This window comes from Cariama cristata, unplaced genomic scaffold (assembly GCF_000690535.1).
Source record: "Cariama cristata isolate BGI_N322 unplaced genomic scaffold, ASM69053v1 scaffold3269, whole genome shotgun sequence".
In the NCBI taxonomy this organism is placed as follows: domain Eukaryota; kingdom Metazoa; phylum Chordata; class Aves; order Cariamiformes; family Cariamidae; genus Cariama; species Cariama cristata.
Window position 1 is genome coordinate 1 of NW_009635044.1, and position 23,795 is coordinate 23,795.

Sequence of the window (23,795 nt, forward strand, 5' to 3'; positions counted from 1 at the left end):
TGTGGGGGAGGACTGATGGCTGCTTCTCCTGCGTTACCCGAGATCTGGAGGGGCTTAGGCCTCCGGGCTCAGCAGGCATGCTGAGGTAACTTTAACAGACAGGTGATGGGATATGTGTCAGCAGTTGGGAAAACCCTGGTTCTCTTTACCTGAGCGTGCCCCGGTACTGGGCTGACAGGATGATCCTCCGCCTTGGAGACAGGGAAGCACCTCGCCTGCAAGTCCAAACCCGACCCCCATGGCGAGGGTGGCTGCTCTGGGTTACAGCAAGGGCTGCGTCCCTCCACACTGCTGCGGTCCCTATGGGATGCTGTCCTGTCCCACAGCTGGGTGAGGGCAGGGGCTTCCATTTTATGGAGGGCTGGGAAAGGGGTGCTGTCCCCCCCAGCTGCTCTGCAGCAGCCGAGCCTCTTGCTGACTGGGACTCCCGTTACCTTGGCATGTCGTCTGAGTGCAATGCGTGCCCCTAGAGTTTCTTTATCTTTGAAGACAAGGAGTGTTTATATCAGAGCAGAAATGACTGCCCCTGCAAGGATTTGACAGGCCTGCCTCAATTCCCTCGTTCAGCTGCTTGCTGCTCCCAAAACTCGAGCCTGTCAGTTGTGTTGAGTCGAGGCCTGCCTTGGTACCAGGCGGGGCAGGTGAACAGTTCACACAGACCCCAAAGGGGCCAGGGGCAGAAGCAACTTCTGAAACCAAAAAATTGCCTCTAATGAAGACCTGAAGTGTGGAAATTGTGATTAAGAAGTGCTAACGACTCTTGCTCATAACTCCCACTTGTGAGGAGAGAAAACCCGTGCGTGCAGGCGGTCTCCTGTGTGGCGCTGGGGATGGCGGCAGCGAGCTGGAGGCCTGGCCATCTGTTCGCTTGCCACTTAAAATATGTTTCTGTGTGCCAGTAACGTAGGAGTCTCTATTTTAGGTTTTTTTTTCCACTTCTCCAAGGTGTATTTACTATTTGACTATAGTAACTAGCTACATGTAGTAAATGCTGGGTTTTGGTCATCTCGGGATTATTGGTGCACGCTCCCTAAGAGCAAACACGCAATCCCTCCGTCTTGGTGGAGGTGGGAACCAGAGAGGAAAGTCTGTGTGGCCCCGTGCTGCCTGAACTTGCTTTTCTTATCTCTAATCGCTGACTTGAAGTGTATTTAGAACACTGGTATCTCACTGTACGATCTTCAAACTATTGTAATGGTGTTGTGGGCCCACAGACACCGCATGGTTTCCTTTCTGCCTTGTCACAGCTGTCCAAGTTGCTGGTTCCTGAATTTGGGTCTGCATTAATATGTAAATAAACTATTTTCTCCACTATGTTTGTGAGAATAGTACTAACTTCTTTTTAGCCACGCTGCTCACTAACATCTGCTGATCCCATATTTTGCAGTCTTGCCTCTAAAATAAGGAAACCTGGGACAAGTGCCCCTTTCCTGCATGGTTACAGACTCAGGAGCTACATAGCTGTGGGGATTAAATATGGATTGAGGGCCCAGCTTCTTAAAGTGCTTAGGCACAAGCAGGTGTCTTATGGGATTTTGAAAATATCCTATTACATTGCCAGTCTATATCTTTAAGTGCATTAATATCGTTAAATATCTGGGTCCCAGGTGGTCTTCTAGGTACCATGTGCTCCCTGCCCAGCAAGTGTGCCGCTGACGTGCGGCAGATGGGAAATTATGCAGCCTGGGATCCTTGTCTCCTTTTATCTTTCTCTTGTGGTAGAGGAAACGAAAAATTAGACTTGAAATGGCTTCTTGTGGGAGGGAGGACAGCAGAGCCAGGGCTGCGACTCTGCTTATCCAAACTGCCCTGTGCTAGAGGGGAAAAATGGGAAGCGTTGGCATTCTGCGCTGGACTGCCTGCTCACGTAGGTTGATGTTTGAAGGACGGTGGTGGCCATGACGAGGGGCCTGCCCTGGCCTCTCCACACTGGCAAGGATGGGGCTGGCTCTGGTGCATGGGCAGCCATCATTGTCAGTGGGATGACTTTGATGCTTGAGTTCACGTGGGGTTTAAGCCATCTGTGCTGCCACGTTGCGTTGCGTTAAGCGCATGCCACTGCCCAAGTAAATCGCTTATCTGCTCTGCAGGGAGCGGTAACTATCTAACCTCTTTATCTCTTTCTTTGTGTCCAGCCCTCAGTGCCGCCGGTGCCAAACTACAAGCTCTCCATGTCGATCCCAGAATGGCTGCAGGCAATACAGACCTACATGAAGATGCTGCAGTATCCTTCTCCAGGATGTAGTCTCCATAGAGAGGGCTGGCTTGTGCCTGGCGTGAAGTAACAGAGGCTTTACCCAAGCACTAGCTGGTTCTGAGGGCTTGGGATCATTTGAGGGTGAAAGGATGCCTCTAAGGATTTGTGATAGCACCTGCAGCGCTGAGCTTGTCACAGCAGTCCTCTGGGAGATATAATTAACTTTAAATGATACTGAAGAATTTAACTGAAGTGACATTGGTGGGTGTAGAAATGCTTACTTTGAAGTTGGTTTATGAGGATATTATGATCGAATCGTGATGCCTGGAGAGATAACACAGCATCTCGTCGTAAAGCGACTAAGGGAGAGCCAGTATTGTGGCAAACACTTTCTCCTTCTGCCCTGGTAGCCTCTACAGGCTCCCTGAGGACTGCCTGCTTGCTCAGCTTGCAAGGAGTGCTTGCCATTGGGGTGGGGGGCACAAGCAGCTGTCCTGACCCCGAGGTGGACAGGTTTGCCCATGACACAGGAACTGACCAAAGGAATCCCCTCTTCCAGATGTCCCACCTTGCCTGGGGGGGGTCATCAGAGAGGTACACTTCTATCTAACCTCCCTGTTGCTGCCCCATGCCTAATACCTGACTGTTTCCATTGCTGACAGATAGTGTTGGAGGAGACCGTTGCTGGCCCAGATGCTGCTCTTGTCTTTGTTTTCATTTTTTCTAAACTCTCCCTTTTTGTGTGTGTATGGGGGGAAGCAGTGGGAATGAGGAATGAATGTAAAGTCCTGGGAAGGATTAAGAAAGGATATGGGTGGCAGCTGGAAGAGCATCCAAAAATAGCAGGCGTGGTTAGCCTGCTGGGGCGCAGTGGTTGGGATCAAGGCGGCAGCAGGGGTTTGAGCCGCAGCAGCTGCCGTGGGGAGGACAGCTGGGGCCAGCCTGTTCTGCAGGGGGATGGTGCATTTCCCTTCTGGATGTCAGCCGCTTGGGCAGGACGAGAGGCTCGCTGCTCAGTGGGGTCGTGCTGGAGAGGAGACCGTGTCACACAACTCCAAAAATTATATTATTTCCTCCCTCCCACCCAGTGGTTTTAAAATCCAGCACTCTGCTACATAGCAGGAGTAGGCCTTAGGCGTGGGGTTTGGATCTGTGTTCAGAAAAGCTTCAAAGTGGGCTGGGGAACAGGGTCTGGGTTTCCTTTGAGGGCTAAAAGAGGCTGTATGCTTTGTTCAGAGCACTCTGAAAGGGCCTCATGAATTAGGTTTTGAAGGCAGGAGGGAAGTAAAGCCTTGTTTCTGGAGAACTCTGAACTCTAATTGAAGTCAGTTCAGAGCATCCTGGTGTGAGCTGGAGTTTTTATTTAGACCACGGTTATACAGCTGGCAGCTGTGCTATTTATGCCTCACAAAGTACCCTTTGCCTCCGTGGGGTCACCTGTTTTTCTGCCCTGGTATCACCACCACCGTTTTACTGGTGTGAATGTTCTCATGGCCGTGTTGGGAACTAGGCTGGGGAACAGATTCAACTGAAAAAATAACCTAGTGAAAGTAAGTGGATGGTGTGATATTTTTATTTTTTTTAATTTTTTTTGGTGGTTGTTGTTGGGGGATTTTTTTTTTTGTTTTTACTGGACAGATCAGTTTCCTAACCTGATTTACTGCATTACTGCTTGAACAGCTATGCTCGAGGAGCAGGGAAGAGGCTGCTTTTGGTGGTGCTGCTGCTGCATAGTAGCTTGCATTCCTAGGCAGGTGGTGATGAGGTTTGGTTGATGGGTGACTGTCTGCTGGCATCCTTTGTGATGAACTTTTCTCCCATGCTCATAGTGTTAGCTAACATTCTTGAATTGCACTTAGCTAGTTATTTCTATTTCAAGTGCATTGTATTTTTTAGAGAATGATTTATATTTCCTAGGTGTAAATGATGCAGCTGCTGTGCTTTTGGTTTACAGGTCATATGTGAGCTATGTGGCTGCCTGAGTTAAAAACTTACAAAGGAAATAAGTTCTTTCAAACCATGAATTATGTTGATTGATTTGGGTATACTATAAAAGCTTTCCCTTGCCCAAATGGGAGACTTTTTTTTCAAACTTGTAACCTAATAGTGAGTGAGACCTAGAGGAAAAGAGAATTCATAACTCTCAAATGTCAAATTTAAGTGTCGTTTGAGACAACCTACCTTTTTGCTTGACTTTCCACCTAATGCTGATTAATATGTCATATAAGAACAAAAGTAAAAAAATTGCTTTATTTCACGTGCCAGGGTTTCATCTCTGTTGAGAGTCAATGGCTTTTACTGCTTGTTTTATGCTTCAACAGGGAATCAGAACTGAAATTCACCTTTCGAGCACTGATATTTTATTGTTTGGCTGTTCAAGTTACTTTCCTTTAACAGATGAAATTCAGATACAATCACACAGGAACACAGTTCTTCGAGATTAGAAAAACGAGACCTCTCAGTGGGTAAGTGTCTCTGGAAGTGGTCTAGTGCCCTTCTCCCACATCATGCCAGCTGATCACCTTTGGCATTTAAGCACTGTAGCACCGTGGTATGGGAGGGCTGTCTCCTCCGTGCCACGGCTCCTCTGCCAGTGTATGTTGCTGCCTTTGCAAGGAGGGTCCCAGCTTGCTGCCAGGTGGCAAATGGACCCATCGAGAGCTAGCGAGTGGAAGGGCTGGTCTTGCTCAGCAGCCGTGTCAGAGCTGTGTAGCTGTAGGCCAAAGCTGAACGCACAGTGCTAGGAAAACTCTCAGTTCTTGCTTGTTGGTGTTGGATTGGGAGGGCTGGGCTGTTTTTATGGAAACTAGGTAAGTCCTGATATTCTGGTTGCATGGTAATGCCCTTTGCTGATGGTAAGAAGAGATCAGCTGTGCAAAAGGCTGCAGGAATTTTGACGTCTCGGGCGCAGTCCTTTCCCCCGAAGGATCACAATGGACCATTTAAGTTGTGGCTGTGCCCTTCCTGTTGCTGCTCATCTTGCTGTTCTTTCCATGTGGTGGACTCTTGGGCTGTTTGGTGATGAGTTGTGCGATATAAGTACTAACATGTGTGCAGGGAACCTGGCAACAGAAAGCTGGGATCGCTTGCATCTAAGGACTGCATCATACTTAGGACAGCTCTTTAATAGGACCCAGTAAATTAGCAGGTTAGGGCGGGAAGTGATGTTGACAATTTTATGCTTTTATTTTAGGGTGAAATTTAGATAAGTAGAATATAATTACTCCTGTAGACTGGCCTGTCTCTTGCTCTCCCCAGCTGTCTGTCATTAATCTAATGGTCTGTCACTGTAAATTCCAGTTCCCATCCCAGCTCTGCACATCAGGTTTTCACCTTGCTGACAGCAATCTTTCCCACTTCCTTTCTCTATGTAATGTTCACTGCACTGGTCGAACTAGTTTAGAAGAAATAGTGTGCCTTGAATGATAGATGGGTTTATGGAAGCTTAAACCAATTTTCAGGCTGGTCATTTTTAAATTTGTCCCCTTACTTTTTTCCGAGGAAGTGGAGGATGAAAATAAGTTGTGCCCAGCACTCACCACTGCGTGAAGTGAAGGCTGGCGTCCTCCTGGGCTGGATGAAAGCCTGGCTTACTCTTTCCTGGAAGAGAGCCAATATAGTGCTCACAGCTGGAGATGTACCCATGGCTTTGGATCCTCTCCGAAGTGGTGCCATTTCCTCAATATTTACCTGCCTTAGTGTTTCCCTGGGGACTCAGGTCTGACTTCTGTCCTTGTCCTGTTGCTGTTAGGACTTCTGTGAGTGACTTGGTATGTGATGGCAGGACTTCTGCAGCATTAAGGGGAGTGCCCCTGGAAATGGTCCAACCCCTCAGGACAGCTGCTGCCGGCTGGCCAGGCACAGCTGCCTGCCCCTGGTATATGCTGGACTGGCACAGTGTTAAGTCCAAAGACCTGTGCTGCTTTGCTCCTTGACCTGATGGATGGGAATGCTAGGAGTAGTGGAGCTGTTAGGAGCACGCTTAGCTGCCCAGATCCTGTTGTACTGCAGCAGGGCTCGAGCGCTTGCCCTGTCTTGGTTTCTTCAACTTTGAGAAGAGGAATAACGCATTGATTGCCCTGTGATGTTGAGGTGTCCCTGAAGGTTTTCCTTTCCTTCATCTGGGGCACGTGGCTGTTCGTACCAGCCGAGGATATCTTCTCCTGCAGTTGTCCTTGGTGATTTGTTCTCCTGCTACCCGGCCAATTTTCATCAGAACTGAAAAATTGCCCACACCTGGAAGTTTTTTCTGGGAAGTGTATTCTACTTTGCAAGAAATCTGCTTCCAGTGTGGCGGCAACAGGTGTCTTGTGCTGGGGCGACAAGCACTGCTCTGAGCAGGTTTCTGTGGTGTGAAAGGCTTCGCTTGCTGCAAGATAAAGTTTGTATTTGCATCAGGTAAGATGCTGAGCGCCTCCAGCTGCCACCAGCTTTTGAAAGTTGAGGCTGTTTCCAGAGCTGTGATTTACTGATATTAAACATATTGCTTATTTCACAATATGAGGGTTCAAAGCTAATGAAAGTATTACAAGAGCAGTGGCTGGACACAAAGAAGCTGAGTGCTAGATGGAAATTGAATATTCATAAATTCGTGTGAAAGTGTCATAAAGCAGCTGGGGCATATTAATGAGTTTTTCTGTTATGGAGGGAGAGTTAGATATTATAGAGATTTACTGTCAGCATTGGTGTGATGCATGAGAAAATAAAAATGCGTGGCTGCGCTTAGGAAGAACATAAATTATCTATAGGAACTCATAACATTAAGAGACACAGGCTTGCTATAATTCAGTATTTACAATCTCTCTTAAGAAAAAATCACTGTTAGCTATCAACTTACTTCTAGACTGCCAGACACCCTGTACATTTGTCTAGACTACAGATAACACTTTTGAAAATGTTAGATTTCTGTTGCCGTAGCTATGTGAGCTGGGGTGGTAGAGATGTGATCCTATCACCTTCAAACTGTGGGTGGTACTCCCGTTGTACTGGCAAACGGTGTCTGAAAAATGTGTCTGTGTCTTTGTCTAACCTTGCCTGAGTTTGCTGTATTTGCACAAAATCCAGATTTACAGGTGTAGCTACATCCACCATACGAGTGCTTTGCTAATTGAGTATACGGGTATCCTGACCCGGGATGGTGTCCTTCACACAGGCTTTGTGATGTACCCTTTCGTACTGGGTAGGTAAAGGGCACCCTGTGGTGTTCAGCTCTGCTGATCCATCATACATACATATGCATGCGATACGAGTGTTTCAGATGCTGATAGGTCTGGTTTTCCTTTTCCCATACAGGATTATGCTGGCAAAACCTATATTACAGCTTTGTTGGTATAACCGATCTGATAATAAAAGGTACCTTTAACTGAAATAGCCATTCTTTAAAGCTTCCAAGCTTAGAAATCATGTAAGGACTTTAGAAAAAAGTGTATTTCTGGATATCTAGTAATACCTGTAACTGTGAATTCAATGCCAACAAGCTTTTATTACTGGCTTTACAAGGGGCAATAAGCCCTCTGCAAGCTTCTATTCTAGGCTGCAGGCATGAACCACAATGAGGAACAAATACCTTTGTCCTCCACAGAGTGTCTAGGGAGGGTGTAGATAGATGCGGTGTTGTGCTGTTCCCTCCAGTTAAGTGCCTGCTGATCAGCGGGACCTGCAACTGAAGCAAAAACTGATGTCTGGGTCAGTTCTGGGGGCTTTGAGAAATTACAGCTCAGAAGCTGCTCTGTGAAGATGGAGAGACATTCAGTGACTGCAGATATAATGGGTAATCAATCGCAATAAAAGAGTGCGATAGAAGCAGTCACGTGGGAGCGATGCAACCAAATAACAGCAAAGGAGGGGGATGGAAAATAATACTGTTTCAACACACCATGTTATTAAGGAACCCTGACGGGGCTGTAAAGAAAAATGGGCTCATACCATTTCCAGACAATAGACTGCATAAGGCATTTGAACATCTGCTTCTGTCTTGTGCAAAGGGAGAATGTTACAGATATGGTGCTATATTCAGCACGTGGTAGAAATGCTTTTGCTGTTGAAGCAAACTGGTTTTGAGAAGATTCACGGGAGCAGTAGCTGCTGTGTTGTTTTATCTCATTTTACTCCTGTTGATGCCTTTTGCTTCTCTCTTAGCTTCATCGGGAAGAATAAAACTGCCAGGAGCTTAGAAAAACTTGAGAGAGGGAGATTTTATGGACCTCATGCAAGTACAGGGGCCTAGGGAAGGAGAAGTTTGTGGAAAATGTTCTGGAGGATCTCACTAATACAACTTCAACTGAAGTCTGTAGGAGTCTTTCTGATTAAGATAATGGGCAACCTCTCCTCCTCAGCATGGTCATCTCTGAAGTGACTCCAGAGTGATGGGTGCCAGCTGGTGAGATCCTCCAGTTTTGAGTATCCTGAAAGGTTTGAAGCTTTTTCTAACCTGTGTATGAAATGGGATGCCCTAGTGAAAAATCTGTGAGCAAAAGGAATTCATGGTTCCCATGGGATGTCTGCAGACACTGCCATTTTAAACAGAAAACATCCTAAAGGGGCAAAACCATCTCCTCTGTGGGCCCTCTCTTACTGCAGAAACCAAGGGAGATAATCCAGGTGGGCTCCTGAAAACATTGAAAGAAATTTGAGTCAATTAACAAGGAAATACCACTGCCTGCCAAGGACTAGATCTCGAGGGAAGAGTGTGCAGCCTGTTCCCATTGGCTGCATTTGTTAGAAGCAGAAGCGTTCACTGTGGTCTGGAATAGAGATCTGCCTGGCAGACTTGAGATAGTGGTGTAAATGCCGCAAAGAGGGAAGCTGCATGGTGCTTATTTTTGACTGTAGCAGTCTCCCTCGAGTTACTGGAAGAGATGGGCTGCCCCCATGCTCACTGGGGTCTGTGGAGAGGGTGGCTTTGGGCTAGTTCCCAGCTATGTGTGATATTAGATAGCTAATGCAGTACTTTACAATCTATATATGTGGAATCTTTTCAGATAACTGGAAAGATTTAAAGAAAATCCCAGAAACAAACCCTGCTTGGGCAGGGAATTGAAATGCTTGATGTTTTTTAATTCTTTTCCGCCTTCCTTAAATCTTCATTCACAAGTTAAACTGTGCAGACTTTCTGGCTATGATTAACATCTGAGACAGCATGGCAAGAATGGAGGAGTGAAAGGAAATAGGGAAAGGACAAGTCAAAGAGTGCTTGTAATGAGTTATTTTCAAATGAGCTGGATGCTCCGTCATTTGTCCTAGATCACTTAGAGAACTGACAAACAACCTCCAAACCATTAACACTTCTGTTAGAGAGTGTGGGGAGGATGGGTGCTCTTGTTGGAAACTAGGGAAGGCAAAAAAGCAGCCTTTAAAAACAAAAAAAATCTAGGAACTTTTTGAGTTTATCTGCAGTGTCAGGGTAAGTGATAGGCAACATGAATTTAGTTTGGCACAGTTTGTTTCTGATAATTTCCTTCTATGAGAATGTAAGAGCTTTTGTCAATCAGGAAGAGTTGTGGACGTGGTATCTCTTTGCTTTAGTATGGCTTTTGGGAGCTTCCAGATAAGGCAGAGACCTTGAGTCTAAATAAAACTATTTAACATAAGGACCCAACGTGACGAAAAGCAGCTCTTAGAAAGTGGTTCTTAACCAATAGCTTGCTCTTCCCTAGCACAGTTTGTCAGTTGAGGTGTGCAGCCTCTGTCCCAGGTCAATGTTTTTCCATTAATGGTATGGATAAGACTAATTGTCTGCTAATAGATGTGCTTTGCAGTCCAGGCTGGACAAGGTGACAAGGCTTTGCAAGGTGGAGTTGGGATTCAGAGTGATCTTGAAGGGTAAGAGAGCTGGGCTGGAACAAACAGGAGGTAATTTAGTAAGGGCAGATGAAGAGGAGGTCTTTGGGAATACCCCGCTGTGGGAGCACACAGTAGAGAACGAGAGGCTAGTTTTGCAAAGAGGGAGCTGATCTGGGGAAAAAAAAATACATGCACTGCCCCCCCGCCCCGCCAATAAAAACCACCAAAACCCCCAAACAAACAAAAGAAACACCACACAAACCACCCCCCAAAAAACCCCAACATTCAGTGTGGGTCAATAGGGAAAAAGCCAACAGCACGCTGGGTTGCTTGCAAAAATACACTGAAAGTTGGATTCAGAAGGAAGTTGGTCTGTTTGTATTGTGATGTGGTGGGCTTAGCTGAAGGACTGTGAGATGCGAGTCAGTTGAAGAGAATCCAAAAGCAAAGCAACAAACATTGCCCAAGCTCTAGAAAACATGACCTAGGGGGGAAACTTTAGGGTGAGAGAGGGAGGGATTAAAAAAAAAATAAAATATCTGTGTTTGCTTTCTCGTGTTTACAGAGGAGAGGGTAAATTACAGCCTGTTGCATATACAAATGTCTGTTGCAAGAGGAGAGATAATAAATGGTCTCCATGCTCACTGTGGATAGCAGAAATAGCTTCTGCTTTAAATTGCAGAAAAAGAAAGATTTAGTTTAAATATTAGGGGACCTTCTTAGATGCAAGGTTAAGCATAGGATAGATTAACTGGTGGGTTCCCAAGCCTTTGAGAAACCGGTTAAAAGTAGGTTGGAAAATTATCTGAGAGGAGTGATTTAGATTTGGCTTATGCTACCTTGAGCAGAGCGGTGGCTTGGGGGTTCTCCAAAGGCTCTGCTTCCAATGCAAACATGGGGTTTAAGGCCATGCTTCATCTCAAGCTTGTTAAAAGCAGAAGAAAAGCTCTCAGTGGCTATTGAACTGGGTCATCTGTGTAAACCCTGTGGCCTGTGCTGTAAATGCAGAGAAAAAGCAAACTTTGCAGGGTATTCCCCAGGACTCTGGGATAGATGCGGGCGAGGGTGCAACCTGTCCTGTGGGTGAGATAGATGTCCGTTCGCTGATCGTTGGTGATGCCTCCTGACCAATGCTCCCCTTGCACAGATCCTCATCACTGTCACGGTCCAGAGGCTGTGGCCATCTCTGAGCTGCCAGGTCCCAGCTGGCCACTGAGCAGCCGCTGCAGCTCCTGGATCCAGGTGCTTTGAGCAGGAGGTGGGACAGGAGGGATTCCCGGGGTCCCTTCCAAGCCCAGCTATGCCGTGATGTTATGTAATGGGAAGGGAGGGCTGCCGCTAGTCTCACAAGGAACAGCTGCTGTACCTGTGCACTAGTGGGCAGCGTGTTTTTAAGCAAGCAAAATACCTTTCCTGTTTGATTGAAATCTGTCTTAATGACCTTATAGTGTCCTGGAGAGCTGTGCTTCAGAACCAACGTGTATGTGGCTTGCAAAGAGAGTGCATGTTAAATACAACTTAGTATTTAAATAATGTGAGCATTGCTGCGACAGATAAGTTGGTAGGAATTTGGCTGCTCATTTAAGCCAATTACTTTCAAGACTCCCTCCCTGGCTGTGGATCCGTTAATGTTATCTCTATGCTGACAGCACTTTGAAATCATGATAGCAGTGAGATTATAAAAGCAGACGTTAAGAGACCTGATGCTGCATGTGGTGATGAGGCAGCTCCAGTAAGGTTGCAGTGTTTGCCTGCTGGCAGCAGGGTCACTGTAGGTGTAGACCTGAGGAGATGCTCTCCCTGTCCTTTGAACCATGTTAACCAGGCATACACCACACTAAATGGCTTGAAGCTAAATAGGTTTACAACTTAAGCTTTTTCTTGCTTCTGATGCACATTCATAGTCACTTGTGACTTTTTTTAACTCCCCTTGAGTTAAAAGATAGGAAATTCAATGGATCATCTTGTTCATGGATACCTCCCATGCATCATCTGCATGTAATACTTCTCTGGACGAAGACGGGGCTTTGCAGCGGGTACTGCTGCAACCAGCGCTGAGGAGCTGCTGTGGGGGATGAAGGGACCCCATTGTGCGCCCGTGCCGGAGCTGCTCTGTGCTTCCAGCAGTGGGGTTTCTGTGGCTGATTGTGAGTGTGTAGGAGGCAGGCTAACTCTAATTTGTCTTCTGTACTGCAGGCAGAGTGTAAAGGGCAGTTGTTTACGAATGAAAAGATAATTTCTAACTTGGATAAATGGGACACGGAATGGCTGTGACAGGCTGTAATAGCGGTGGAAGCTGTATTGCCATTAGCACTCATACAAGGTTTAAAACGCATGAAGTGGGTGAATTGGAAAGTGGGAAAAACAGGCTCTAATGGTTTCAGATGCATATTTTCATCATCTTCTCTACTACAAATATTTTTATCATTTAATCTGGTGTTTCCTTGGAGTAGGGATCTGTTTACAAAGCTCTTCTCAGTGAAAAGATATGGATAGAGAAGACTTCAAAATAGAAGCCCTTTGGTTTGGCTTTTAGCTTTTTTTTTTCTGGTGTGTGTGATTGAATATGACTTTTCTGGCCTTTTTAAAATCTCCTTCCAGGGTGGGGTTTGTGTTGGGGTTTTTTTTTAACTTTTCAGGTTTTTGGGATCTGCTTGTGGAAGGGGATAGGATAACTAGTTGGTTGATGGTGCTGTGTCAATCTGGCACAACTGATTTCTCAGCTGAGATTAGGTTGCTTGTTTCTCATCAGTGTGTTGTCCCTGTCAGATAACTCTACTCCAGAGATAAGGGTCCATATTGTAATTAAACTTTGTGAACTTGTAAGATCCTGGGCATGCATAGTTTCCTGCAGTCCTGCAGAAAATCCTATGCTTTTTACCACTTTCCCAGTCCACAGGAGGCGTGGGGAGCAGCAGCAAGATGATAGCTCAGCTTACGGTGGTGTGAAGTGTCTGTGTTGGTAGAGCTTTCTGCAGTGCAGGTTTTGGTTAGAAAGGCATTAAATTCTTGTCTGCATCTACAGCTATAGGCTCACAGAGGCATTTGTAGCTTTCAGGGGGCCATGATGTAACTATCCTCTCCCCTGTTTTTTCCAGAGGAGAGCCAGGGTTATTTTGAAAATAAGCTAAACTTGGTCCTGCTGTGGGAGCTTGCATGATTGCCAGCTTGCCAGCTTTTGCATCTGAGCAGGGCTTTGTGTTACAGTCTGAAGTGATGCTTATGGAGTTGCTGGGAGAGGCAGAGAGGACTGCATTCCTCCAACATATCTTCAAGGGCTGGAAGGCACTGGGATGGCAAACACCCTTTTTTTCTTTCTGAACCCCTCCCCACCTGCCATCCTCCAGAAGTCAGCAGGGCTCTGGCAAGTTGCTGAAGAGGAGAATCAGGTTCATCGGCGCTTGCTGAGATGAGAACCGGAGGCACCTGGCTCTCGGTGTACGAGAGGACCCTTTGATTCCTGTCAAATGCTCCAACTGAAAGGACTGAAAACTTTCTTGTTTCTGTCCTAGGTTAATGGAGACAGCAAAAGAAATGACCAGGGAGTCCTTACCTATCAAATGCCTTGAAGCAGTTATCCTGGGGATGTATCCTTTTGCATGCCTGTGACTTTTTCTGCTGCAGTGCTGTTTAATATATTGCCCTTCCTGGATGGTGTTTGAGATGGATCACAGCCAAAGGTGAGTGTCAGCAGCTCGGGGAACTGCCGTGGTATTGGTCAACAAGGTGCCAAATTGCCTAGGCTTGTCAGTAGCTGAGTTTGGATGCCGTGTGCCCAGTTCACGAGTGTCATGCTCTGGCCGTGCTGACTTTGCCTCCTGCCCTGCTAATCTGCATGTCAGGCTCTGACCCAAAGTGCCCAGATAAGCATCTGTCTACACAATCCTTGTTTTCTTCGTTAGTATTTCTCTGCTGGTTGTTGTTGGAGCTTGGTAACATCTGAGGAACACAGGTTCTGTCCTATGTTTGTCTCATGTTTACAGGGCAAAGTCATGTTAGTTTTGTGTCTCAGCCCGCATCTGTGCTTTGTGCAGAAACATATGCGTATTATAGTTAAACATTTAAGCTTTACCTTAACATAATGCTTGCTTCCTATTCAATCTCAAGGAAAAAAAAAAACCACAAGGATATTATTTTCATTTAGAGACTGACTTGCTTCTTGACCCTCTTGTGCTGTCACTGATAAATGGACCTGCATCATCCTAAAACGCTAGAGGAGGGCAAGGCAGGGTTACAGGAGTAAGTGTATGCCGGATACGTCTTACTACAAGAGATCAAGTCGGCTTTAAACCCAACCCAACATAAGCCCCGAAGCAAAGCAGCTCTGCGGCGTTTCGCTGGCTGCTGCTGCCCCCTCCCGTGGGAGAAGGAGCCGGCAGAGCCCGGCGGGTACCGCCCGGGCCGGGCTCAGGAGGAGGGCTGGCTGGCACCCCTCGGAAGGGGACGGGGGCTCAGCAAGTGTGGGGTGTGCCACACTGGTTGCTGGATGGGGTCCTCGCTGCCCTGGGAGGTCTGTGGCGGGCACCGGGTGCTGTTCCCCGTGTGCCAGGGATGGGCTTCAGGTCAGAGTCTGCAAGGTGGCTCCGGCTGGCGGGGCTTCCCCTGGGAATGCTGGCAGGGTCTGCGTGCAGCTAGCGGGATGGGGGTCCTGGGGGCTTGATGTCGGCAAGAAACTCAAACCGATGCCCTCCTAGAAACAGAAATGGTGTCAGTGGATCAACATGTTGTGCTTGCTCTTGCATCAGGTTTGTGTCCCAAACTATTTCGGGATGAAAGGGATGGGGGAAATAATCCCCGGGTGGAGTTGATGCTGCTCTGCAGTGTCAGTGTGGCTTTTAGTGCTGTATTTCTAGTACTGAACTGATTATTCCACATGCCACACAAGCACAGGGTGATTAGTTGTGTACAGATGACCATGATAACCTGAAAGTATTCTTGCTGGTCTAAAGGCTTTGACCATCTTATTTTCATTTGGAAAGTTTTTTTTTTCTGCTTGCCTCAAACCTGACTTCTGTTCCTCCTTTTTTTTTAGCAGTGGGGGAAGCAAAATAGTCAAAAGCTATGAAGTTTCTTCAGACTTCTAAGATTTCAGTGAACCTTTCTGTCTCCAGATGCTACTTTAAAAAAAAAAGTTTATGGGAAAACTTTTTTTTAATTGAGAAGGCTTAGGCAGGGGAGGGTATGGGACAGTCCTGTCTTCTTGTGATTTCTTGCTGTCTTGGAAGTCTCCTGTATGAGAACAGGGACTATCTGCTGGGCTGGTGGTCTAGTAACAGATATCTTAAAGTTTAAAAGATCCATGCAATATAGAACCTAAGTATTTTGCTTGAGGTGTGGGTACACAAAGAATGTAGCAGTGGTGAGTGGATGGTCCATCTGAATATGTGCGCTTTGAAAGCGGCTGGTATGAAGCCTGTGTCCATGCCGAACCTCGTGGTGCCATGCTGCATGTGCACCATGTGGGTTTTTGGGATGCATCTGTGTAGCAGCATGTGGGGAAGTTTGCTGATTTTTCTCAGCTGTGAGACTTTGATCTTCAGCGTTACCCTCTGAATGTGGACATGGTGAGGCCAGCAGCTGCGACCTGCTTTCCAAGGTCAGGTGGTTACCAGATAGGAGATGCGCTTACCCTCTCCTGAGTGTCAAACCAATGTCTTCACATATGCCCGAGCTGAGCATCCCTGCTCAGAACCTCTGGTTCCCTTCTCTGTCTCTGGAAATAACGTACTGCTTGTAATTTGTGTGCTGGCAGGCTTTGTCACGTTGCTTGGATACCGACAAGAGCACAGCCTACTACAGTGGACCCTCGGCGTGAGCCTTCATTCAAAGGCTGACTCGTGCAGAGCAGCTTAGCAAGATGTCATTTTAATTGAGCTGCTTGCTGGCTTGTGCAATTGCCTTTTACTATGTGACTTCTTATAAAACGCTTCTGTAATCCCTCTTGGTGCAGAATTAAGTTTTGCACAATTGCCTTCGTACTAGATTTTGAAGTGTTTTTATAGGGCAAGGAGTTAAAATACTGAGCTACCCTGTCTGCACACACCAAGGGAGCAGATGCTGTGAGATGACTGAAAGCTTGTACAGATCTTCCAATATTATTTTGCCGCAATCTGCATGGGTCTTCTCTGTGTAGCTGTCTCAACTGGCTTTGTACCTCTCTGCTTACATGGTCTGCTTGTCAGTGCCTAACCAGGGGCATTCCTCCTGCTGTCCTCCCCAGGGCATTTCTCAGTTCAGTTGTAAGTCAGCTGAGTAACAGTGCGTTCAGCCCATTCTTTCTGAGCAAGGATTCAAATGGCTTGTGCTCAAGAAAGGGAATAGTAAACTAAAAAGTGCCAATGGAATTTTATCTGTGCTGTTTTCACTTTAATGGGGAGAGCAAAATAACAGACAGGGAGAGGGAAGTGCATCCGTCCTCAGGGAGTCTCGCAAAGCATGTCTGTTGGGTGGATGTAGCTCATTCCCGTTGCCTTCAGCGTGCCTCTCCCAGTTCATGCGAGGTAATGGTCAGACCCATGCAGTGTATTAGACCTCTCCTTGTCCAATAATATCATTAAATGAGGGAGAGGAGAGCAGAAGTGCCTCAGGAGGGAGAAATTATTTGATAGTTTCTGTGCTATACCTTCTGCGTATTTAATCAGTGGATGATGTTTATCACCACTGGAGGCCTGGGCCCATCCTGCTCCTCCTGCCTAGTAGGTAATTCCCTAGGCTGGGAGTGAGTGTTTTCAGTAAGTGGGATAGTTTCTTGCAGTCATTGCAGGATATTGATGTCCCCACAGTACCTCTCTTTGCTCTTGCATGCTTGTCCACAGCTTGACCCAATCGCTAGCTGACATATGGGCAAGGAGGGTCCTGCTGAATATCTACAACCCCTCTGGTAGCTGGGAAGAGCTGGGAGAGAGCTTTTAATTGCTTCCATTGTCACGGTCAAATCTTAAGCTAGTCATCTCAGACTGCAGCCAGGCACTGGGGAACAGGCGCCTCATTTTGAGCGATGCCAGCCTGGCAGTCCTGCTTTGGGAGGCTGAGCCAGCTGCTTGAAGCCGTTCCTTCGTAGGCACTGAAGCTGCCGGGGGGACCCTCGACTCTCGGTGCAGATGGCATCCAGATGTGGGCTCAGTAGCACTCTGTCTCACAATAAGCAATCCCCAGCCTGGGACCTCGGCACTCCTGGAGCCTGTGGGAGATGCTGTCTGACTCCAGGCTGTGGTGGGAGACTTCTCCCAGTGTTTACTGCTGGTGGTCGGAGGCTTTCTGACATTGTGAGCAGTTGCTTGATTGCTCGGAAAAACAGCTCTTCTGTTTTTACTGAAGCCTTTCCTGATGGTTTTGGAGCATGATGTTTATTTTCCTCTAGCTCCACCTCCTCACTCTGAGTTAGCGGCTTCAGCATTGCTAGCGTAAATAAAGCTGCCTCTTTGCTCCTCTCAGCCTGCTCTCATCGCCTGCAGCTTGCTCGTGCCCCGTGGCACAGCCTGCCGCGATGGCTCGCGGCGTCTGCTCGCATTTTCCCAGCCCTTCTGAGCATCAGGAGAGGAGGGGATGAGACACCCTGTGGTTTTCTGTGCTCATCTTGACCAGACTTTAGCAAAAACCACCCTTGCTGGGCTCCAAGACATGAAGCACTGCAGTGTCATCTTGTCTGAGTTAAATGAGGGAGAATTTCAAACTAATAAATAACAAATTGATTAGCACAAGCAGTGCAATGGGCACTCTTTTGCTCAATATCAGGTTAATCTGGCTTTCCCTTTTTTGTCTTTGGCAGAGTGGAAGGCAGAGTGGAACTCATAGCAGAGACACCCGAAGGAGTCAGGTGTGATGCTGGGTCTTCCTGCAGCTGGAGGTGAAGCACTTGCGAGTCTGGGCTGTGGGATAACTGGGTGCTTAGACTCGCTCGGGCATCAGCGTTGGCGGGCTGGTTTGGTCAAACAGTTGGTGCTGGCACTTATATCTGAAAGCTGAGCATGTCTTGGTTTGTTTCAAGCTGCTGCGGGCTCTGCAGGGCTGTGGCGTGCTGTCTGATGTTTGGGCTTTTTTTCCTTCGGGGCTCTGAGGAAGAGAGTCTCCTCACATCCCCTGCCCTGTGGGTCCCTGTGGGTGCTGCAGGGAGGGGGCACGGTGCAGGGATGGCACTCGTCTCCTCACCTGCTGCTAGTGTCCCCCTAGTACAGTTGCTGCCTGTCAGCTTGGCAAATGCACCAGGTGTTGGTTTTTTTTTTCTTCCCCCAGCTAAACTCCAGTTGAAGCCAGTTTAGATGCAGGTGGACTGAGGTCCTTGCAGTGTGTCTCCTCACCTCCTGTACAACTGGCTGCGGTTCCTAGCAGATGTGGGAAAACTGCTGGTGGCAAGTGACTCGAGCTTACCTAGCCATGGGGAGCTAGCTGCTGTCTGGCGGGTGCTGTCAGCTGCTATTTCCAGAAATATTCGAAGCCTGGAGCCACAGTGCTGGCACATGGAAAGATCCTGCTCTGATTATTTATTAATTTAAAAAAGGCAAGAAAAGAACACTTTTAGAAAAAGTTGCTGCTGGCAAATAAGATGAAGGACTTCAAGTCTCTTTTCTGGCTGGGAACTGCTCTGTGCTCTGCAGTGGGGCACCTGTGTAGGGCAGGGTCTGTACTGGGCGCGAAGATGCTGGGACTTCTTTGTGGGACATTTTTGATACTGGAGTTCACCAGGAGGTGGAGAAAGAACAAACAAACAAACCCCAAACCTTTGGAACATCGGTTGAGTCATTGTGTGACTGTGGAGATTTAAAGAAAACTCATCCAGATGCTTTCTGCTCCAGAGTTTTAAAACTAAGGAGTTGACTCAGCTAACACCTTAACTAGTTCTCCCCTTTTCTTTTGAACTGACTAAGGATGCTACTCCTCATTTGCCCCACTGCCCAGGAAGATCCAGGTGGTGGCCGGAGTGCAGGTTTTGTATCCCAGGTCTTGCTTGTATTTGAGTCTGGGATCTGAATGTCTCTCAAGTATCCAGGCTAGGTTGTGCGTGAGTCTGGGCGGTGAAGGTGATAGAACTACGGGAAGCACAACAACCTGTGGCTCAGAGGATGGTGTCTTTGTGTCGACTTGCAGATCTGTAGAAGCTGTGTGCTGGCATGGGAAACCTGGCCCTTTCTGCAAGCTGCTAGAAGTATTGGTGTGCTCAAGAAAGCCTACTTGTTAATAGACCCATACTGGTTTACTCCAATAGTCTGTCACCCCCAAAGCATGTTGTATGCTTTGGGCCCGATTCTTCTCACATTTCTTTGACCCAAACCTATCTCTTTCAAAATCAACCTCATGGGGTAAGAGAGCAGAATTTATCAGTTGGCTGATACACGCAGCTCTGGCCAGCAGGCATTAGTGTCTCTGGGGAGTGGAAGAAATTGAGGTTGAAGGACTAGTCTGTGGCTGCAGAAGAGATGAGAGTCAAGGTGGACAGGGTTTGGGAATCTCCGAGGGATGGGGATATGCCATACCAATCCATTCCTCTGAGAGCCTGGTGGAGCTCCAGGTATCGTCCTTGTATGTTTCCTGGGTGTAGGAGAAGAGGAGGGATATCAGGGCAAGAGGTGGCCAGCCAGAAGATCAGTGTCCCTCTTGTGTGATCTCTAGGGAGATCAACATCCCTCAGTGCTGTTGTTCTGCTGCTTTTATTTACGTGAAGACCTGGGATCGGGAGGCCACCAAGCTTTCGTTACAGCTGCTTTTGCCCTCTCCTGCTCTGTCCTGCTTCTCTATTGTGGCACATAATTTACTCCCTGACTCTCCATCCTGCAGTTACAGTCCCAGCTCAAAAGTGTGATTACAGCTGCGGCATTGCTGCGTTGTTTCCTTTTATTTGCCACAATACAGCTCTCCTTGGGTAGAGCAGAAAGGAAAAGAAATAATAATGATGCATGGACAGAGGGGATGATCTGACGTGCCTTTCCAGCCCATTTGCTGTGTATTTCATCTCGGGTGGGGACTGTCATTAACTAGTCACTCAGCAGAAACAACCTGTACCTAAAGGTTAATTTCCACAGCAGTTGTTGCTGGGTTATTTGATGGTGGGTAATTTCCATCCTCAAAAGATTCTTTTGCTCCTACCTAGTATTTAATGAGATTAAATTGCAGCTTCTCTGAGACCTTGTGGCAGAAGTGTGTATGTGTGGCAGGTGGCCACCAAAGCTTTGTGTGGACTTAATAGAAAGGCACTCAGGGAGCAGAGAGAAAACTCTTTCATAATGAGGGGGGAAAATAGTGGCAATGTTTGAAAGCTTCATAGATGTTAATAAAAGATACTGCTTTTTCAGTTACACAGAATGATAAATACAATAGGCTTCTGCAAGAATCTGTCTGTAGGACACAAATTATTGTAACATGACTTTGATGTACACAGGATGCTCCTTTTAAGACCTGGAGCAAGGTGACCTTTTAAATGAGGTGACTGTGGGCTGAGTTTTTCAGTTGATATAACGGCACTGGGCCCCATTCTGACCTTGCAGTGTATTTATAATCTTTAATTCTACCGATGGTGTGGGATTTTTCTTGGAGAAGATAGTCCTAATGCAACAGTAATCCAGCAAGACCACCAAAGGCAATAGAGCTATTTCTGTTCCATGTCGGTGTAGTTCCATGTCGGTGTATTTGGTATCAGGGTGAGCTTTGACAGTTGCTGCAGGGCGTTTGTGTTTGTCAGTGCGGCAGCAGATGGGCAGAGGTGGGCACACACAGCCTTGGCTGGGCGAGGGCTTGTTTGCGCGGGAAGGAGGTCTGCGCTCTGCCTTGCACGCTCGTCCGCACTTGCTGTCATACAGATACTGAAGTGCACCGGGAGCTGGACCCATAGTGGTGTCTGTTTCTATACCCTCTAATACATTTTCTCCAGACTGCTAAAGCTGATGGCATTTAGCACTGAACACAATCAAATAAGTTTGACGTTGAACTGAAAAGCTTCCCTGTGGCTGTTCTGAAAGATTTTTGCCAATGTGTTTTTCTTGCATTTTTTCCTTTGTATAGAGGTTTAACTCCTTGCTCTTCACCTCAGATTCTGGGCAGTTCATGAATCTCTCACTAGTTGGTTTCTGTGGTCACCTGGAGGGCAAAAGTTAGAATATGTGAAATTGAACAAGCTTGAGGTGGGTGAAATATCCCCTTGAGAAAATGCTTTAGAGACCGATGAGAGCTGCTGGATGCTTTTCCTGCATCCCTGTAGAGAGAAGAGGTGAAATGCGGGGTGCAGGTGGGGGTCAGTATCCCAGGGAGTTGCACTGGTGGTGAGATGGTGTGTCAGGCTGGGCAGAACCAGAACCAAGCCTGGAACATGTTTTATGGTATTGGTACAAAGGCTTTTTGTGTTCTCAGTTTCCCAGCAGCTGTTGGGCAGCCGTGCTATGCAGACATGGGAAGAAGGCTGGCTGCAGTAACATACCAGGACATTTCAGCTGTGCAGCGGCTCTTGTTTCGCTGCTGTTAAAGACCTCCTTTTTGGGCACGGGGTAAGGGGATGAGGGATGCTGGAGATCCCCAGAGCAGCACCTCCAGCAGAAACCGACCCAACTCCTCCGTTCTTCAGGCTGCCTTGATGTGATCCTGGCAGTGCTGCCCTTTGGGCCAGTGTTTTGTAGTGGCATCACTCTGACCGACTGCCTCGATGGCATCTGCCTCCGGGGATGGCTCCAAGGTTACAGCAGGTGCCTCTGGCTGGAGTTAGCCTCTGGCTGGAGTTTCTCACAGGCAACAGTGTCTTGCTGCAGCCTTTTCTGGTCATCCCTCCATTCCCCAGGCGTGGGTGGGAGCCTCAGCCACAGAGGGGAAGAGCACCTGCTGTCCCTGGGGCCGGGTGTCAGCATGTGGAGCCAGGGTGAGTTTCAGCTATGTGGGTATTAGCAGCAGGGAGCCTCATGTGACATAGGTGCTGACGCAAACCCGCTTGCGTGAGGGAATCTCGGTCTCTTGTCCCCTTGGCACAGGCCAGCAGCCTCCTGAGGAGATGACCAGGGACCCGTGCGTAGTTCCCCTCAGAGATCACCTACTGTGCCCTTATGGAGCTTGGCCCCGGCCTCTGCATGTGGTGCATTTGAAATGGCCAGCCAGTGATTAAAGGGGACATGTTTTGCTTTTTTAAAAACATTTGTTCCTGACCATGTCTCTCTGCTTATCTAATTAATTGTCTGCCTGGGAGCTTTACTTTGTTTGTCTCAGCAAAGCGTTACAAGGGTAACATGCAAAAACACTCTTGTATGAGGAGTGGCCATGCCAAGGGCCAGTTTACAGGTGGAAAGGCAGACTGTCACCCTGGAAAGGAATAAATTCAGATTTTTTTTTCTAATGTTTGAAGATGTGGGAAAATGAGGATCAATAACCTGAGTTGTACCAAGCTCTAGTGTGAAACAGAGGGCAACACTGATCCCTTTTGGCAGTGAGGGAGTTTGTTGGTATCAAATGGGGGGAGTTCCCACAGATCTGGGGAGAGTGGTCTCTCTTCTGGTGTGCTGACTCAAATACTGTTGTTTTTTTTTTTTTCCTTCCCTCCCAAGCGTGGTTAGGAGTCAGGCCCTTCCCTGTCTGAACCATTGCATCTTATTCTCCATGCAGTGAAATGAGCTTTGGCAGTATTGACTGTTTCTGGGGCACGGCAAGATTAAATTTGTGTTTGCAAGAAAGTGCTTGCTGTGGTAGTTAAAAAAAATTCTGCTAAAGATGTCTTACAGGTGTAACTGTGTACGCTCCCTTCCCAGCACCGTTGTTGCCTTGACGCAGTACATGCCAGATACTTAACGAATGGGCAGCCCTCTGTGGAACGATTCCCCATCAGCTTTAAAACCCACTTCTCAGGGAACTATTTTCATCATGTGGTGCTTGGGATTTACTGCAATGGCCGGTATGGTTCGCTCGGCCTGAGCAGCAATGGCCGGTACGGTTCGCTCGGCATGAGCAGACGATCAGATCTGATGGACAAACCTCTAACTTATCGAAATCTGAGCGACCTCATCTTTGAATTTGAAGACTCCTATAAAAAGTACTTGCATTCAGTCAAAAAAGTAAAAATTGGATTATACGTCCCTCATGAGCTGCACAGCTTTCAGCCCATCGAGTGGAAACAGCTGGTCCTCAATGTATCCAAGATGATGCGCACAGAAGTCAAGAAGGAGCTGGAGAAGTTTGCCAGGGATATGAGGATGAAGGTAGGTCCGTGTGCCTGGGCGGTGGACTCGGGAGGTGGGTGTGCCTTGTCCCAGCCTGCAGAGATTGGTCTTGCTCCATGTCAGCAGACTGACATCAGCCTGAGATTAAGGTGGTATCAGCTGGGCTGGGGGTGTGCTTACATCTGTCTTCGTGATTCTCCCACAGAGTTTGGTGTGTTTTCAAGCCCTTATAGCTATTGTTTGGTTTAAGGATCTCCCCTTCAGCCTGGGAAACACTTGAACCCATATACTTGTCCCTGGCCATCAAGGAGCTATTGCCCAGTTTGCTTTTCTCAACAACTCCGGGAGAAGGTGGCTGGGCAGAACCATCACTGCTGGAGCTGCTGGGGTGGGTGGCCAGCGTGGTCGCAGGTAGGGATCTCAGCTCTTTGCGCCTGAGCTGCAAGGGGTGCCATGGGGCAGTCATGTCAGTGGTTGCTTCTCCTTGCAGGGCGTGCCGGTGGGCTTGCCCTGCCCTGCTTGATGCCCACCACCCTCAGCTAAATCGCAAAGTAAGTTATATGGGAAGGGTGAGGAAAGCGAGTCCCTGACATGCTGGGGCTTCCCCACTGGTTGGTTGGACTGAAGAGCCCAGAGGGAAACAACAGGGAGACAGGGCAGGCTGCCAAGGGGCTGGAGGGTTTGGCAGCTCTTGG

General features: G+C 47.6%; 1 protein-coding gene across 1 annotated transcript; it reads left to right on the plus strand.

Annotated features, from left to right (window-relative positions):
* Positions 1–2,138: 2,138 nt before the first annotated feature.
* Positions 2,139–23,139, plus strand: VASH2 (vasohibin 2; the record flags this gene model as incomplete). Its single annotated transcript, XM_009707358.1, has 4 exons — positions 2,139–2,224; positions 4,606–4,662; positions 13,492–13,566; positions 22,725–23,139. Coding segments are annotated over exons 1-4 (600 nt in total), but the record flags the coding sequence as incomplete, so codon positions are not given.
* Between the last annotated feature and the right edge of the window lie 656 nt (positions 23,140–23,795).